At 69.9% G+C, this 16,932-nt stretch overlaps 2 protein-coding genes and 1 non-coding gene across 5 annotated transcripts; 2 read left to right on the plus strand and 1 right to left on the minus strand.

Moving 5' to 3' along the window:
* Window positions 1–308: 308 nt before the first annotated feature.
* Window positions 309–2,659, plus strand: LOC134524672 (dickkopf-related protein 1-like). Its single transcript, XM_063354867.1, has 5 exons — window positions 309–495; window positions 965–1,044; window positions 1,849–2,026; window positions 2,299–2,494; window positions 2,605–2,659. The coding sequence occupies exons 1-5, from the start codon at window positions 309–311 to the stop codon at window positions 2,657–2,659; spliced, it is 696 nt and encodes a 231-aa protein (XP_063210937.1).
* Window positions 1,461–1,551, plus strand: TRNAI-UAU (transfer RNA isoleucine (anticodon UAU)). The gene is given in 2 exon segments: window positions 1,461–1,498; window positions 1,516–1,551. It is a non-coding gene; the product is annotated as a tRNA-Ile (tRNA).
* Window positions 2,660–3,025: 366 nt separating the features above from the next.
* CACNB1 (calcium voltage-gated channel auxiliary subunit beta 1) lies at window positions 3,026–16,486 on the minus strand. 3 transcript variants are annotated; one of them, XM_063354410.1, is made up of 14 exons: window positions 16,251–16,486; window positions 14,431–14,517; window positions 12,658–12,777; window positions 11,982–12,104; window positions 11,713–11,849; window positions 11,543–11,619; window positions 11,071–11,216; window positions 9,533–9,613; window positions 9,381–9,439; window positions 8,462–8,571; window positions 7,440–7,591; window positions 7,231–7,326; window positions 6,321–6,506; window positions 3,026–5,064 (listed from the first exon to the last, which is right to left on the minus strand). In XM_063354410.1, the coding sequence occupies exons 1-14, from the start codon at window positions 16,335–16,337 to the stop codon at window positions 4,672–4,674; spliced, it is 1,854 nt and encodes a 617-aa protein (XP_063210480.1). In that variant the 5' UTR covers window positions 16,338–16,486; the 3' UTR covers window positions 3,026–4,671. The 3 variants fall into 3 exon arrangements, with proteins under 3 accessions (XP_063210480.1, XP_063210481.1, XP_063210482.1); XM_063354411.1 differs by lacking the exon at window positions 11,071–11,216 and adding an exon at window positions 9,779–9,798 and having other exon boundaries at window positions 16,251–16,484; XM_063354412.1 differs by lacking the exon at window positions 3,026–5,064 and having other exon boundaries at window positions 5,289–6,506.
* Between the last annotated feature and the right edge of the window lie 446 nt (window positions 16,487–16,932).

A 16,932-nucleotide genomic window follows, 5' to 3' on the forward strand; every position in this document is an offset into this window, starting at 1 on the left:
GGTGCTGGCACCCCCCGAGCCATGCGGGGACCCCAGGGGCTGGCGGGGATCCCGGGAAGTGGGGGGGTGGGGGGCGCTGGAGCCCCCCAGGCGCCGGAGCCAGACTGCTGCCGGGGGGGGGGGGGCTGTTTACTTTGGGGCTGCGGCACCCAGCCAGGGGAAGGCTGGCAATTATGTTAATCCCTTAACCCCTGATTGCCTCCTCCTTCCCCATTAGGTGGGCAAACAGTTTTAGCAGCGGGGGACAAGATAGGCCATGGGCTACATAAACCCCAGGCCCCGGCCACCCAGTGCCACCCGCCAGCAGCATGCCGATGTCCCCAGCCATCCTCTGCCTCCCGATGTCCCCGGCCACCCTCTGCCTCCTCGCTTCCCTCCTGCCCCTCGCCTCCGGCTACCTCTGGGCCTGGATGTACTCCTTGCCCCAGCACCTGCCCCACGAAGCCACGCTGGGCAGAAGCGCCGGCCCCGGGGACAAACTGGAGGAGGTGAGTGGTGGGTGGCACCCCCCGGGGGGGGGGGGTGTTCCTGGGGGAGAGGAGGAGGAGGAGGAGGAGGATGGGGTGCCATTGCAGCAGGGATGGGCGCCGGGTTTACAGGCAGGGGTGGGAAGTGGGTTTGGAGCAGGGTGGGAGCAGAATTTGCAGTGGGGGTTGCAGCAGGGGTGGGTGCAGGGGGTGGGAGGGGGGTTTGGAGCAGGGTGGGAGCAGAATTTGCAGTGGGGGTTGCAGCAGGGGTGGGTGCAGGGGGTGGGAGGGGGGTTTGCAGCCGGGGTGGGAGCAGGAGTGGGATGTGAGGGTGGGAGATGGGGTGGGATCTGGGTTTAGGAGCAGGGGTGGGTGCCCAATTTGCAGCTGGGGTGGATGCGTTTGCCTTGGAGCTGCGGCAGGGCAGGGCTGGGCAGCTGTTAGCGTGTGTTAGACCCCCCCAACACCGGCTCAGACTTGCCCCCCCCCAAGTTTAGGCAGAGTCCCTCCAAGGCAAACACATGCAAAGGGTGGGAGCCGGGGTGGGTGCAGAGTTTGCAGGGAGGGTTGTGGCAGGGTGGGAGCCCGGTTTACAGCCAGGAGGGGGGCAGGGGTGGGAGGCGGGTTTGCAGCAAGGGTGGGTGCAGAATTTGCAGTGGGGGCTGCTGCAGGGGTGGGTGCGGGGGCGGCGGATGGGTTTTCAGTAGGGTGGGCGCAGGGGTGGGTGCAGAATTTGCAGTGGGGGGTGCTGCAGGGGTGGGTGTAAGGGTGGGAGGTGGGTTTGCAGCAGGGTTCGCAGCAAGGGTGGGTGCAGAATTTCCAGTGGGGGGGTGCTGCAGGGGTGGATGTGGGGGTGGGAACCGTGTCGGCAGCCGGGACGGCAGCAGGGGTGGGCTCTGGGTGCAGAATTGGGAGCGGGGACGATCCCGGGGGGGGCGGCGGGGGAGCGGGGGGGGCCGGGAGGGAGCGCGGGCGCGGCGGGCGGCGCCGGGCGCTCCAGTGGCGCAATCGGTCAGCGCGCGGTACTTATAGGGCAGTACGCGGAGCAATGCCGAGGTTGTGAGTTCGAGCCTCACCTGGAGCAGGATTTTTACGGGCTTCGGCAGCCGCTCTTCCTTGCGTATCCCTGCACCGGGTTTTCTTTTCCCGAGACAAAACCCTGGAACCCCTGTCCGGGGTGGTTTTCCCGCGGGGACGAGTGTCCCCAGCTTGGCAGAGCTGCTCTCAGCCTTCAACCCACCTAAAACCTTCCCACCTCCGGCCCTGTTTCACTTCCTAACGTGCAAACAGGCAGTTTTTGCCCCGTGCTGCTGATTGCTGGCCTGGGATGGGGTCGGGGATGGGGTCTGGTCCCCTGAGCTGCTGTATGTCCCCCATGCAGGTGACGGCGTGCAGCCCGGCCACCCCCTGCGCCCACGGGCACTTCTGCGATGAGCACTTTGGGCTGTGCCTGCCCCGGCGTCCCGCGGGACAGTACTGCCGCCGCGACACCCACTGCGCCCACGGCCTCCTCTGCATGTTCGGGAAGTGCCAGCAGCCCGTGCCTGACGGGCAGGAGGGTGAGCAGGGGTCGGGGAGAGGGGGGGACACAAGGGGCAGCCCCCCCCCCCCAGCCTCAACCCTGGGAACTGGGGGACGCGATGATGATGGGGTGGGTGCCGACATCCAGCATCCCCCCCCCGCGATGGGGCAAAGCCAATGGGTGCTGGGCGCATCCAGCCACATCCCTGTCCCCCAGCCTGGGGACATGTTGGGGTCACCCTCCCTCTCCCCCAGCCTGGCGACAGAGTGGGGGTCCCCCCTTCCCTAACCCCGCTTTCCGCCCCGCCAGGAGCCCGGTGCCAGCGGGACGAGGACTGCGGCGCAGACAGCTGCTGCGCACGGCAGCACGGCGAGCGGGTGTGCCAGCGGCGGCTAGCGCTGGCCCAGAGCTGCCACGTCCCCCCCGGGGGTCTGGCCTTCAGCATCAACCAGGTCTGCCCCTGCCAGGCCGGGCTGGTCTGCCGGGCCACCGCGCCAGGGCGAGAGTGAGTATGGGGACCCCCGAGCTGGGGGAGGGCAGTGGGGGACACCCGGGTCCGGATGGAAACGGGGCTGGGACCGAGGTGCCACCGACGTCCCCGTGTCCTCTCCGCAGGAAGGCGTTCGAGTACTGGCCGGAGAAGAGCGAGTGGAGGTGCCGGCAGCCCTGAGCCGGCAGCGCTGTATTTATTCCCTGTAAATAGCGTGTCCAGAGCCGGCCAAGCGCCGAGAAACCCGGCTGAGCGCCGACGCTGAGCCAGCCTGCCGCCGGCGCCCGTCACCCCAGCAGCGGGGCGGCAGGAGCCCCCCCGAGTCCCACTGCGGGTCTTCGCCCCTTCCCAGGAGCCGGGCAGGTCCCAGCCCCGTCCCCGTCTCAGCCTCGCTGAAGGCCCACCCCAGGAAGAGACGTGGGGGTCACTGCAGAGCTGAGTTGTGCACGGTCTCAGCGCTGGCCCCGGTGGCTGCGGCCCCCATGCACGTGTGTGCCCCCCCCCCCCCCCGCGCAGACCCCACCAAGCACCGCCGCGGGGCAGGTCTCACTGAAATGTTTATTACAAAGAACCAAGCGAGCGGGGTGAGTCCCCCCACACACCAACGAGAATAAATAAATAAAATACACTTTGTTGGGTCTTTTAAATAAAGTTTGTGGAGTGACATAAATACGGGACGTCCCTCTGCCCGCGGGGGGGCCCACTGCCCGGACCCCGGCCGCCGTGGGGGCGAGCACTGGGGCAGGTGGGTCTCAAAGCACTTGGCAGGCAGTGACACCGAGTGTGTGTGTGTGTCCCCCCCCCAAAAAAGGGGAAACTGAGGCACACAATGGGCAGAGGCAGTTTGGCAGCGGCAGAGCTGGGTGCCCCCGCGCCCCCCCGACCTGGGCTGGCAAGGCTGGTGGTCTGGGTAAGGCAGTGATCCCGGGGACCCCCAGCATCACCCCGGGGGGGCAGGGCAAGGGGCTGCCCCATAAGTGGGGCGAGCCCATCCCCACGGCGAGGGCTGGAAGTGGGGTGTCCCCACCCCACCATGGTGTGGTGACCCCCGCAGAGGTGGGGGGGGACGAGGGACGCTCCGGGGCGGGCGCAGGAGAAGGCAGTGCCCCAGGGTGCTCGGGGTGGGGGGGGGGGCAAAGGCAGCCCTGCCGGGCAGGGGGGGACAGACAGACAGACAGGCTCACGGACGGACGGACAGACGGACACAGCTGGATGGGGCGAGAGCGGACAGGCACGGCGGGGGGGTTGGCACAGGGGGGGCTGGGGGTGGGAGAGGCAGGACCCTGGCGCTGCCCGGCACACCCCGGTGGTCCCAGGGAAAGGGGGGGCAGGGGGCGGCACAGGGCCCCCCAGGGCAGAGGGACCCTCTGGGTGCTGCCACGGCTGCGGCAGGCCAGGGCTGGGCAGCTGTTAGCACGTGTTAGACCCCCCCCAAAACTGGCTCAGATTCCGCCCCCCCCCCCAAATCCAGGCAGAGCCCCTCCAAGGCAAACACATGCAAACTGCCCCCCCACCCCGGGCAGGCAGCACCCCGGGGCTGGGGGGGGGAACAGCCTGGAGCACCCCGAAGCCCTGCAAACACCGCACACGCATGCACACACCCCCCCCCCCAACCCCCCGATGCTGGGGGGGGCTGTGGGTCGCAGCCCTGCAGGGGTGCAGTGCCGGGCTGCAGGCACTGGCTGGGGGCGCGGGTGCGGGGGACGGACCGCTGGCAGGGACCCCCCCCCCCGCCTCAACTGCCACCACCAGCTCAGGGGTCCCCCTGCAGCCGGGTGGCAAACAGCACCATGGAGAAGCGGGGGCACCCGGGCCGGGGGGGGGGCAGCCAGCAGGCGAGGGCTGGGTGGGCATGTGGCCCCCCCCAAACCCTGTGCCCGGGGGACGGGGCCACCCCGGCTGCGGGCAGAGCCCCCGGGGTCCCCTTTGGTCACTTGCTCTCCCTGTGGGGCGGGGAGGGCCCGAGGCACCGTGAGATGCTTGGGGGGGGGTGGCTGCAGCAGTTGGAGGGGGAAGACCCCCCACACACACCGAGGAGCGGGGCAGGGGGAGCCCATGGGGCGAAGCGGGGGCTCCCCACGGCACGGTTGGCCACGCTCCGGGGGGGCACAAAGGCAACCGGTGGGGGTGTCCCCCACCCCAAAGCCAGTGCTGGGAGGGGGGGGGGCATCCCCTGCCTGCACCCCCTCACCCTAACGGATGTAAACGTCCTGGCCCCAGCCCTCCACGTCGCTCTGCTCGAGGGTCTCCGGCGGGTCGGGGCCATAGCGGTCCTGGCCCTTGGCTCGGTGCTGGTGGCCGGGGGGGCCACGGGGTCCGGCACGGGGGGGACCCGACGGCTCCTCATCGCCGGGGTCCGTCTCGATGTCCATGCAGCAGGAATCGCCGGGCTCCGTGCCGGCCGAATCCCGGCTGCCCGGGGTCTCCGAGTCAAAGGTGTCCTGGCGGGACAGGCTGCGGGGGGCCGGCCGGGCGGGTGGCGGGGGGGGGCGACCCTGCCCGTGGCCCCCCACCTCGCCCGGGCCCTGCCGGAGGTGGCCGGGCTCCCCCTCGCGCGGCGGCTCCCCGGGCACGAGGTACGGACCCTGGTTAGGAGAAGCAACCACACCGTGCAAGGAGGGACGGACGGACGGACGGGGGGGTTAGTGGGGGGGTGGGTTAGCCGTGGGGGTGGCGGGGGGCACATGCGCTCCTGCCCAGCCTGGCCTGCCCGCACCGCACCGCTCACTCAGGACACGACGGCGGCAGGTCTCAGCCCGTCGCCAAACGGCACCGGGGATGGGGGCGGGGGGGGGGGTGGGGGGCAGGAAGGGGGTGATGGGGATGGGGGGGCGGGGGGGGAAGAGCAGCGCGGGGAGGGCTGCGGGGGGGGTGGGGGGGGTTGGCGCGGCAGCAGCGTCCCGCTCGCTGGAAAAATTAGCGACAGACAACACAGGACAGACGTCCCTCCTCTGCCTCCTGCCCCGGGGGGTGCTGCGGCCCCCCCTGGGCTCAGCACCGTGAAGCCCACGGTGGGAGGGGGGCTCTGCACCCCACTTCCAGCCACCCCTCGCCCACACCAGGACACCCCGTGAGCCCTCGGCACCTCCGCGGCCCCCCCAGAGCTCCGGAGAGACGCGGGAGGGGGGACTCTGGCACCCCGGCAGCCCCCAGGGAGGCACAGAGGGTACCCCCATACCCAGGGGGTCTTGGAGGGGGCAGATTCCTGGGGGGGTCCCAATTCCCGGGGGGGGTCTGGGCCTGGGATGGGGCACAGACCCCCGGGGGACCCTGACTCCGGGGTTGGCACCAGTCCCAGGCAGGGAGCGGATCCCCAGGGCTGGTTCTAGGGATGGCCCCAATCCTGGAGGTCCCCAGGGTGGCCCCGATCCCAGGGGTGTCCCCAAACCCGGGGAGGGGGAGCAGGTCCCCGGGGGGGGGTGTGATCCCAGGGACGGTCCCATCCCAGGGGGCTGCAGCTCCCCAGGGTGGCCCCAATCCCAGGGGTGTCCCCAAACCTGGGGAGAGGGAGCAGGTCCTGAAGGGGGGCGATCCCAGGGACGGTCCCACCCTTGGGAGACTGCAGCACCCCTGGGGGGGGCCACAGGTCCCCAGGGGGGGGTGATCCCAAGGATGGTCCCACTCCTGAGGGGGGGGGCCGCAGTTCCCCGGGGCATCCCCAATCCCAGGGATGTCCCCAGCGGTGGCGGGGCTTGGGGGGGTGGTGGGGGGGGACGGGGACATCCCCGCTGCCGTCTCACAGCGCGTGCTCCTCGAGGGGCGTGGGGGGGCTGGGGGTGGTCTCGGTGCCCCCGCGCCCCCAGAGGCCCAGGTTCCTGCGCAGGGAGGTGAGCACCTGTACCTGGAGGTTGGAGACGGGCGCGGGGCTGGCGGCCAGGGCGGCCGTGGCCATGGTGCGGTTCAGCAGCGGGTTGGGGGGGTTGCTGCTGGGGGGGTGCGTCGCCTTCCAGTAGGCCTCCAGGTACTCGGCCAGGTGCTCGCAGGCCTCCTCCAGCTGGTTCTCATCCAGCACGATGTCGAACATCTCCTGGGGGCAGGAGGAGGCCATGGGGCAGGGCGGGGCAGGGCGGGGCAGGGCGGGGCAGGGCGGGGTGCCTGGACCCGGGGTGGAGCCGATGGACCAGGGCGGGGCTGATGGACCAGGGTGGGGGTCAATGGGACAGGGTGGGGCTACTGGACCCAGGGCAGAGCCTACGGGACAGGGCAGGGCCAATGGGAGAGGGCAGGGCCACTGGACCCAGGGCGGGGCTACCGGACACAGGGCAGGGCTACTGGACACAGGGCAGGGCTTCTGGACCCAAGGTGGAGCCTATGGACCAGGCTGGGGCCACTGGACCATGGTGGGGCTACTGGACCCAAGGCGGAGCCTATGGGACTAGGCGGGGCCAATGGACCAAGGCAGGGTCAATGAGAGAGGGTGGGACCACTGGACCCAGGGGGGGCTACTGGACCCAGGGCAAGGCCAATGGACCCAGGGTGGAGCCTATGGACTAGGGTGGGGCCACTGGGACAGGGCGGGGCTTCTGGACCCATGGTGGGGGCAACAGGAGAGGGCGGGGCCAATGGGACTGGGTGGGGCTTCAGGGCCCAGGGCGGGGCCTGTGGTCCCTGCTGGGGTGGTGGGAGGAGCCTGCAGGGGCGGGGCCTCTGACATCACTGCGGTGGTGGGTGGAGACTGGCCACGAGGGGGCTACAAAGGGGTGGAGCCCTGGGGTGGAGCCCTGGGGTGGGGCAGGGCGGGGCACACTCACGGGCGGGCACTGGGCCAGCTTGTCGGATGCCACCATCTGCACGTTGAGGTGCTTGGCCTGGGACTTGCCCCGGGACTTCACCAGCCGCTGCAGCACCTGGGGCAGGAGAAGGTGGCCCGGGGTGGCCGCAGGGACCCGACCTGCCACCGCCTGGCCCCACCCACACCCCCCCGGCACAGCCCCCCATCCGCCCCGGGGTCCGCGCCCACCTTGGGGGAGGTGATTTTGATGTAGACGATGATGGGGGCCAGGGACGTCTTGGCCAGCTGGGCCGGGTGGTTGATGGTGTCGGCGTCCAAGGCCACCAGCTGCAGCGTCCGGGCCAGCTCGAAGATGCGCTCGGTCTCGCTCTGGACCTCGGCTGCCAGGGCAGGGAGACAGCAAGGGTCAGGGGGACAGCGGGGGGGACGACGGGAGGGCACGTGGGGGCTGTGGGGACAACCGTGACAAGGGGAAGGGGATGGGGACAGGACCAGGAGGGGTCTTGTACTGGGACTTGGCCACTCCAATGTCACTCCACACCCAGGGACGGGGGGGGTTCCCCGCAGAAGGGAGGTGGCAGAGGGCTCCCAGCGCTGGCACCGTCTGGGTGCGGGAGGGGCAAAGCCCCCTCCCAGACCACACGCACTTGGGGAGGGGGGGTCAGATGGAGCTGTGTGACCAGGGTGTCCCGGGCCCCCAGACTCTGCCGAGGTTGTCGGGGTGGCCGGGCTCCGCGGTGCCCCAGAGCCTGGTCACGGCCAGGCTGGGAAGGTGGGGATCCAAGGGGACACGTCCCCCTCTGCCCCCCCCCACCGCGGGCAGGGGGCTGCCAGGGGTCCCGGCGGGTCCAAGCTACATACCCAAGACATCTGTATCAGGAGCAGGGGAGGAAGGAGCAGCGCGGAGGGGAGGAAACCCAAAGGAAAGGAGAAAGAGGAAAGGAAAGAAAAACACAACAGAGAGAAGATAAAAGGGGAGGAGGGGGAGAGAGACTGAGTCAAACCGGCCGGGGGGGCGGGCGCAGGGCCCCGGCCCCCCCCCGGTGTGAGTCACCCCATGGTGGTGGACCCCCACGCGTCACCCCCCCGAGCTGTGCCCCGGCGCCGGGGGGACGAGCACCCCGGGACGGACGGGCTGGGGGACGGGAGGCTGCGGGGCTGATACAGATGGAGGCTTGGGGGGTGGAGGGGGGTGTCACGCTGCCCGGCCGCTGGGGGGGGGTCAGCGTGGGGCGGCCGAGCCGCCTTACCCAGGCTGGAGCGCGTGCTGGAGCGCTCGATGATGGTGTGCTTGCTGGGGTTGTTCAGGACGGAGCGCTTGGCCAGGGAGATGTCGGCCGTCACCCGCGTGATGGAGATCCTGCGAGACGGAGGGGGCACGAGCGGGTGGGGGCAGCAACAGTGGGTGCAAACCGCCTCCTCCCCCCCCCATACGCAGCCACCTCCCTGGGGGGCAGAACGGGACCCTCCTTCCACCCCCGTCCTCCCACCCCACGCACGGGGCTGCCCGCAGCTGGAGCCACAGCACTCCTGCTCCTCGGGGCAGAGATCCCCCCCCGACGGCAGGGACCATGGGGCAGGGCTGAGGGTCCCCCCACGAGTTTAGGGGTCCCCCCATGGGGTTAGGGGTCCTCCACGGTCTTAGGGGTCCCCTCGTGGTCTTAGGGGTACCCCCATGGGATGAAGGATCCTCCATAGGGTTATGGGTCCCTCCACAGGATTAGGGGTCCTCCATGGGGTTAGGGGTCCCCTATGGGGTTAGGGGCCTCTCCATAGGGTGAAGGGTCCCCCTGTGGTCTCAGGGGTCTCCCCATGGAGTTAGGGGTCCCCCATGTGGTTAGGGGTGCCTCCATGGGATTAGGGGTCCCCCCGTGGGATTAGGGGTCACCTTGTGGGATTAGGGGCCTCTCTATGGGGTGAAGGGTCCCCCTGAGGTGTTAGGGGTCCCCCCATGGAGTTTAGGGGTCCCCCATGTGGTTAGGGGTCCCTCCACGGGATTAGGAGACTTCCATGGGTTAGAGGTCGCCTACGGGTTTAGGGGTCACCCCCTAAGATTAGGGGTCCCCCCATGGTTTTAGGGGTCCTCCATGGTCTTGGGGGTCCCCCCATGGTTTTAGGGGTCCCCCCATGGGGTGAAGGCTCCCCCGGCCACGCAGCCGCCTGTCTCACCTGCCGTCAAAGCGATGCTTCAAGAAGTCAAAGAGGGCTTTCTGCATCATGTCCGTGACCTGGGGAGGGATGGAGGGAGAGCGTGGGGCCAGGGTCCCCCCTGTATTCCCCCTGTATCCCCCACCCCCACCCCCGTGCCCCCCATTTCTCACCTCGTAGCCCTTCAGCGACGGCCCCACCAGGATGATGGGCCGCATGGAGGGCACCACGTCGTACGGGGGCACGTGCTCGGCCTGTGGGGCAGAGCGGGGCATTAGCAGGGCCGGGGGGGGACGCCGGGGGACGCTCGGCTTCGCCCCTGCAGGGGCAGCTCTGGGGCTGGGGGGGGGGGCTGCAAGCGGGGGGCACCCCATCCCCTCCCCGCGGGCCCTCCCGGGGGGGGTCCTGACGCTACTCACCGATTTCTGCTTCTGCTTCGCTACGTCCCGAGAGGCCGCGCGGGGCCGGGGAGGGGGGGGCGAGAGAAGACAAACAAGGCATGCGTGTTATCCGCGGGCGCGGGGAGCGGGGGCACCGAGCTGGGCTGGGGGGGCTGGGGATGTGCGTGTGTCCCCGGGGGGTACCCCAAGGGATGCGCGTGTGTCCCCCCCCGGGGGCTGCCCCAGGGGATGCGTGTGTCCCCCCCCGGGGGCTGCCCCACGAGCGTGTTTCACACGAAGCATGGCCCTGCTTTTTGGTTAATTTGGGGTAAAGGGGGGTCTGAGGGGCTCAGAGAGCGGGGATGGGGGGCAGCGGGGGACAGCTTGGCCCCCGCAGGGTTGTTCGCCCCCCAGAAGCCCTTGCAGCCCCCCCGCCCCGGGCTGTGGTTGTGCCCGAGCCCCCCCAGCTTCTGCCCAGTTTGGGGGGGAGGAACAGTCCATTCCCATCCGCGGGGGGAGGCGAGACACCGGCCGTGCTGGCACACACCATGCGCACACTGGGGGACCCCCGGCCACGGGGGCGGGGGGGGCACAGGCTGATCCATTCCATGGACCACGGGGGGAGGCAGCCACGGGCTGATCCATCCCATGGACCACGGGGGGGATGCAGTCACGGACTGATCCATCCCATGGACCACAGGGGGAGGCAGCCACGGGCTGATCCATCCACTGGACCACGGCGGGGAGGCAGCCACGGGCTGATCCAACCCCTGGACCATGGTGGGGGGGATGCAGCCACGGGCTGATCCATCCCATGGACCGTGGGGGGGATGCAGCCATGGGCTGATCCATCCCATGGACCACGGGGGGAGGCAGCCACAGGCTGATCCATTCCATGGACCACGGGGGGAGGCAGCCACGGGCTGATCCATCCCATGGACCACGGGGGGAGGCAGCCACGGGCTGATCCATCCACTGGACCACGGCGGGGAGGCAGCCACGGGCTGATCCAACCCCTGGACCATGGTGGGGAGGATGCAGCCACGGGCTGATCCAACCCCTGGACCACGGTGGGGGGGATGCAGCCACGGGCTGATCCATCCCACGGACCACGGGGGGAGGAAGCCACAGACTGTCCCCCCCCGGGCTCATGGGGGACAGCCCCGCTGCCCCGTCCCCTGCAGACGCTCATGCCCATGCTGCGGCGCGGGGACACGCCGTGGCGGTGCAGGCAGGTTGCTCGGGCAGCGCGTGGCCCCCGCCAGCCCTCCCCAGCAGTGTTAGGGCAGGCAGGGTGCAGCAGGCGAGCACGGGCCGGCGGGTGCCGTTACCTTCCTAAAGAAGGGGATGCGCTTGTTGTGGGCGGGGGGGGTGGTGACACTGCTCACGCTACTCTTAGGGGAGCGGTGGGTCTCCATGGCCTCCTCCTCCTCTAACTCATCGGGGTCAAAGGCAAAGCTAGGCATGTCCAGGGCACCTGGGGACGGAGGGGCAGCCGGAGCCGGGGAGAGGGGAGGGAGAAAAGAAGAGTGATAATGGCGATGGAAGAAGGGAAAAATGGAGATGGCGGGGGGGGGGCCGCTGGGAAGAGCGGGAGGGTGGTGGGGATGGGAGGGGGGAGAAAGAAGGGAGAGGGGGTCCCCAGGGGAGGGGGGGGTGCACCCGCCTGCCTGCAACCGGGGGCGGAGGGGCCGGAGCTGCGGACGAGGCGGGGGTTTACCCAGCTGGGGGGGAGGAAGGACCCCCCCGGGCTAGACCTGCCCCGCTCAGGCCAGGGGCTGGGGGGACCCTGGACACCCTTACCGCTGGCCGGGGGGGTGGGCCGGCGGGTCCCCGTCACCACATCGCCCAGGCTGGAGCTGGAGTTGTCCCCCGATTTGCTGGATGGGGAGAAGCACAGAGAGGGGCACGGGGGTGAGGGTGGGATGGGGGGGGCCATGGGGAACCGGGGGGGGGTCGGGGACGAGCCTCACCTCGAGCTCAGGCGGTTCTGCCTCATCTTCTGCTCCTGCAGCAGCCGCATGTTCTCCAGCTTGACGGGGCTGGGGATGAAGCCCACCTCGCAGCCCTCCTTCACCAGCCGCCCGATCCACCAGTCGTTGTTGTACTTCTGCGCCGGGGAAAAGGAAAAGGGGGGGGGGAAAACACCTGAAACCCCCAAATGCCCACCCCCAGGGCTGCCATCCCCAGAGCGACCCCAGTCCCGCGCCCCCCTGCCGGTCCCCCCCAGCCCGCTCCCCACCTCCTTGATGTGCAGGAAGTCTTTGGGCTCGAAGCAGATGGCCATGCCCTGCACCGGCATGTCGTCGCTGGCGGATGGGTTGTAGCCGACGTTCGTCCGCACGGCAAACGCCACCGGCTTCGTCTGCCAACAGGAGAGGGCTCAGCACCTTCCCCCCCGCACCAAAACTGCAGAGACACCCCCCCACCCCCCCCCAGCAAGAGCAGGTCCCCCCTCGGGCCAGGCAGGTGCTGGTGGAACCGGCCGGGCAGCGGGGCTGGCTCGGCTCCGATGGGCACCGCGGTGCGGCCACTCGCCGGAGCTGGGCTGGGGACACTGTGGCCACAACACCCTGGGAGCTAATGAGGGGCTCATTAGGTAATTGCCCTGGATCCACAAGCGAGGTGCGATGCGTTCTCAGCCAAGGCAAGGACCCAGGCATCCCGGCTCCCAGCTCCACCCAGTAGACCCCACTGCCTTCCCAGTGCCATCCAGTGATGCCGAGACCACCACTTCAGGGGACAGGATGCCACGGGGATGGAGAGCAGGGGTGAGACCAGGGGGGTCCCCGTGCCGGGGGTCAGCCCCTTCCCCCAGTGGGTCCCATCCTGCCAGGGCCGGGGGGGTGGCAGGGGTACCTGCCTGCAGCCGGGGGGGGCGAGGGCAGGCAGGGGGGTCTCCAGCTCGGCTCTCCCACCTTGGCTTTCTCCAGCTGCGCCATGGCCTGGCGCTCGGCCTCTTTGCGCAGCGCTTCCCGGTCCTCCTCCAGCGACACATCCGAGTCCGAGGGGCGGCTGGTGTAGGATTCCGCCGAGCCCTGGGAGAGCAGGGAGAGGAGTCAGCCTGTGCCATCCCCCCACAAAAGTGGGGATCCCAAGCCCCACACCCCACCCCACAGCCGTCCATTGCCCCCAGGACCCCCTCGCTAGGGCTGGTGCCCATCATCATGGCCTCTGGGCACGCTGGGGACAAACCACCCCATGAAAGCTGCCTCCCCCCCAAGCGGGGCAAATCCTGCCCGGTGTCATCCCGGCGGGGTTACGGCAGGCCGAGGGCCGGCACAGCTGTTCCCACTGCTCCGGGAGGGAACGTGATACCGAGCCGGTGCCTGCTCCCATCCCGCTGCCGACGGGCCTCTCGTTAGAGCCGGGAAGGCAATGAGGACCCCCCCCCATGCCCGCCTGCCGCCCCCCAGCTGTCCCCGACCCGAGGGGAGGCCAGTGGGGACATCACCGTCCCCCCCCAAGGGGTCCCACGGCAATGTGGACAGGTCGCTGTGGGGTGACTCGGGGTCACCCCAGGACAAGGCTGGAGCTGGGGTGGGGTGGGAGACCCCCTGCTCACCCCCCAGCCCCTGGGGCCAGAGACTGGGCGGGGGACAGTGGGGACACCCCGGGCTCCTCCAGCCCCAGGGCAGTGGGTTCTGTGGGGGACGGCGAAGGCACCAACCCCCCCCGGGGGGTCTGCTCCCCCTCAGCCCCTCTATAATCCCCTAAACCCCAGCAGAGCCCCCCAGGAGCCCCCATCCCCAGTTTGCCCCGTCCTTTCCCAACACCAGGGAGGTGGGGGCCGCTCTCCTTTGCACAGACCCCTACCCCCAGCTGTGGGGCAGCAGCCCCCCAGGGAACCCCCCCTCCCCAAAAGCCATGGGGCAGAGATTGGCTGCCCCGTCTCCAGCTGCTGTTGGGGGTCTGGCCCTTCTTGAGTCCCCCAGCCCCATGGTGAGACCAGAAGGGCCTTTGGGAGGGTCACCTGGGGTCCAGGCACTGTGCCCTCACCCCACAGACCCCCATGGGTCCCACCAGCTCCTGGGACCACCCTCTCCAACCCCCCCGGAGCCAAGGGGGACGCTGCACCGAGGGCAGAGCCAGGACGGGAGGGTGCTGGGGGCCGTGTCCCGGGTGCCGGGGGGCTGCGGGGCTGAGGGGGGGGATGCTCACCGGGGCGGCGGGGTGGTCTTTGCCGGCTATCTCCATGGTGGCAGGGCCGGGGGCGAGTGGGTCGGGCGCTGGGCTGGGGCACCCGTGGGTCAGGTTTCAGCCCTGGGACGTTCGCAGCCGCCCCGGGTATATTTAGCCCGGTGCCGGGCAGGGGGTGGGGGCCGGGGGGGGGCCGCAGGGGCCGCTGCCAAGGCAGCAGGGTGGACAGGGCGGCTTCGATGCCAGCTGGGCGATGCCAGGGCTGTGTGCCCTGCCTGTCACCCCAGGAGGGGCAGGGAACCCCTGGGAGGGCTACAGGACCCCAAATGCTCCCAATACGGGGGGGACGACTCCCCCCAGCACCCACCGCAGGGCAGAGGGGGGACGGGGGGCACAGCCGGGTCTGGCTCAGCCATCGCAACGCTCGCACTCCCCCGAGACTGGGCTCGGTTACAAACCTGGACCCCCACCTCGGTCCCTGGGGGGACAAGGACCCCCACGGGCAGGCACATCCCCCGGGACCCCCCAGGACAGCTGCTCCCCCTTCTCACCTGCCGGACGAAGCTGTTGGAGGTGGTGTCAGACGAGGTGCTGCCATCCGAGCGCTTGAAGCGGCTCTTGCGCTTGCTGTACTTGCCCTGGGGAGAGGAGGGGGGGGGCAGGAGGGGAGCGCTGGAGCCCCAGGACTTGGGGGCAGCTCTGACCCCCCAGCCCCAGCTGCCAGGGATGCTCCATCCCCCTCCGCCCCCACCCCGAGAGCAAACCCAGCTCCTGGGGGACAAGAGAAGGGAAACTGAGGCAGGGACCTGGCATCGCCTTATCCGGGCAGGCTGGATCTCCGATCCCCATGGGGAGGAGAGGGGGCTGGTGGGGCTGATCGGATTTGGGGGAGAGCCTGGCTGCAGCCCCCAAAATCCATGCCCCCTCCCCCAGCCAAACCAGAGCCCAACCAGTGCCCCGGGGAGGTGGCCGCTATGGGGGGCACCCCACGCCTGCCCGTGTCCCCACACTGCCACCCCAGTGCCCAAGCCCTGCACACGCGTGTGCGTGTCCCCCCCCCCAAGCATGGGCACGCTCTGTGTAAAGGAGTGCACACACATCTGCACCCCCGTGCCCACCCCCGCCAGCCGGCACCCACCCTGAACCCCAACGGGACCCCCCCACTTCCTCCAGTGTCTCTTGCTGGGGTGGACTGGGGGAGACAGGGATGCCCCAGTGCCCCCCCTGCAGCACCTCCTGCGGGTGGGGGGGATATCGGAGCATGCCCCGGGGGTGGGACGAGAGGCTGGGATATGCCGGGATGAGTGTGACTGTCACCCCCCCTCCCCAGTGTCGCAGAGGGACAGCTGGGCCCAGCTGCCACCCAGCCCAGGGATGGGTGGTCTCCACGCCGGGCAGCACTGGGTATTTTTAGGTCCTTCGCCCCCGGTCCCCCCCCAGTTCCCCCCACATCCACCGTTCGCAGCAGGGAATGGACGTGGCTGGGCTGAGCGGTGAAGGTCCCTGGGGTGGGGACGGTGGCCCCGTTGCTGGCGGGGGGTTCACTGCAGCCACCCAGGGACACCACCCCCCCCCGCCCCGGAGGTGGGGGAGAGACACCCAGCCCTGCCTGGCTGGATGTGGCCAGGGCCTGTGTCTCCATCCCCCGTCCCCCCCCCAAAACTGTAACCCCAGCTGGTCGACGCTCCCCAGGTCAGCACAGAGGAGGAGGGGGGCTGTCCCCATGGGGGTGTACAGGGGGCGGGGTGGGGGGGACACACGACACAGCACCCAGCCAGACCATGAAAATGAGCTGCTCCACTGGTCCACGGTGCCCCCCACCCCACTGGGACCAGCTGGGGGCACATCCCTTTCCTCCCCCCCCCAGGGTGAAAGGGACAATCTGGGGGCGGGGAGGGGGGACACCACCCCAGCGGAGTTTTCCCAATTCCTAAAAGTTTCCCGGTGCGCACAACACCCCATCGCACCCACCTCCCCCCCACCACCCCGGGGTGCTCCGGGGGGGCAAACCCCGAGGCGGGGGGGAGCAGTGACACAGCAAGCAGCACAGACACCCCCGCCCTGCTCCATGCACTCCCCAAACCTGGGGGCTGGACACCCCCCTCCCTGGGATGCTTGGTGTTGGCGGGGGGGGGACTGCATTTGGGGTCCCTCCTGGGGTAGCGTGGTCATGGGTGGGGGACACCGTGCTTTGCATGCTGAGGGGGGGGAATCACCACCGTTACGGGGTGGAGGGCTCGGGATGGGGGAATTGATGGGGCTCACCCCCCCCACCCCGCCCCGCCATGCACCCCGGGGCTGTGGGCGATGGTACCGCTGCAGCCTCCCCCCCACACACCGTCCCCCGTCCCCAAATTCCCGGGGGTGTCACCTGGAGGGTGGCGTTGTCAAAGACGTCCATCTGGATGTCCTGCGTGGAGCTGTAAGGGGTACGGGCCATGCCGCCTTCCCGCACCATGGAGCTCGCCGGGGTCGGCGGGTTTTGGGGTGGGGTGGGGGGACGCACACACACCCCCCGAGAGGGACAAGACGATGACGATGACGATGGAGCCCAGGCCTGGCCTCCGCCGTACCGGCCCCCGCGGTGACGGCGGCCCCGGCGTGCAGCGAGCGAGAGGAGGAGGAGGAGGAGGAGGAGGAGGAGAAGGAGGAAGGAGGAGTGGGGATGGCGGCAGGGGGGGACGAGGGATGGCGGGCAGCCGCCTCCGCCGCTCCCACCGCCTTCCCGGGAGGGATGGGGGATGTGCCCCCCCCCCTCTTCCCAGGTAGGGTACCCCCAAAACGACTCTTTCCCCTGGGGGAAATAGAGGGGGGGGGTGATGAGGATTCCCTCTCCCCAAATGGGGGGGGCACAGCGGTGCTCACCGCGGCTTGCACACCCAAGCCTTTAGCCTGGAGCAGACTTGCTTGCTGGGGGGGGGAGGGGGACCCCAAAGTGAGATGGGGGGGTACACAGGGCCCCCAGCCTGTTCTGTGGCTTGGGAAGGGGGGGACATGCAGGGACAGCTGTGCCCCCAACCCCAAATGGGGCTCTCAGGATAAGGCTGCCCCTA

The sequence above is a fragment of the Chroicocephalus ridibundus genome, chromosome 17 (genome assembly GCF_963924245.1).
Source record: "Chroicocephalus ridibundus chromosome 17, bChrRid1.1, whole genome shotgun sequence".
In the NCBI taxonomy this organism is placed as follows: Eukaryota; Metazoa; Chordata; class Aves; order Charadriiformes; family Laridae; genus Chroicocephalus; species Chroicocephalus ridibundus.

Excerpts from the sequence above, each read along its gene's own strand:
- LOC134524672 (XM_063354867.1), top strand. The coding sequence starts at position 309 with ATGCCGATGTCCCCAGCCATCCTCTGCCTCCCGATGTCCCCGGCCACC. Across the intron at positions 2,027-2,298 it reads CGTGCCTGACGGGCAGGAGG|GAGCCCGGTGCCAGCGGGAC; the intron begins GTGAGCAGGGGT and ends CCGCCCCGCCAG. Across the intron at positions 2,495-2,604 it reads GCCACCGCGCCAGGGCGAGA|GAAGGCGTTCGAGTACTGGC; the intron begins GTGAGTATGGGG and ends TCCTCTCCGCAG.
- CACNB1 (XM_063354410.1), bottom strand. The coding sequence starts at position 16,337 with ATGGTGCGGGAAGGCGGCATGGCCCGTACCCCTTACAGCTCCACGCAG. Across the intron at positions 6,507-7,230 it reads AGCTGGCCCAGTGCCCGCCC|GAGATGTTCGACATCGTGCT; the intron begins GTGAGTGTGCCC and ends TCCTGCCCCCAG. Across the intron at positions 5,065-6,320 it reads CGCCCGTCTCCAACCTCCAG|GGTCCGTACCTCGTGCCCGG; the intron begins GTACAGGTGCTC and ends TCTCCTAACCAG.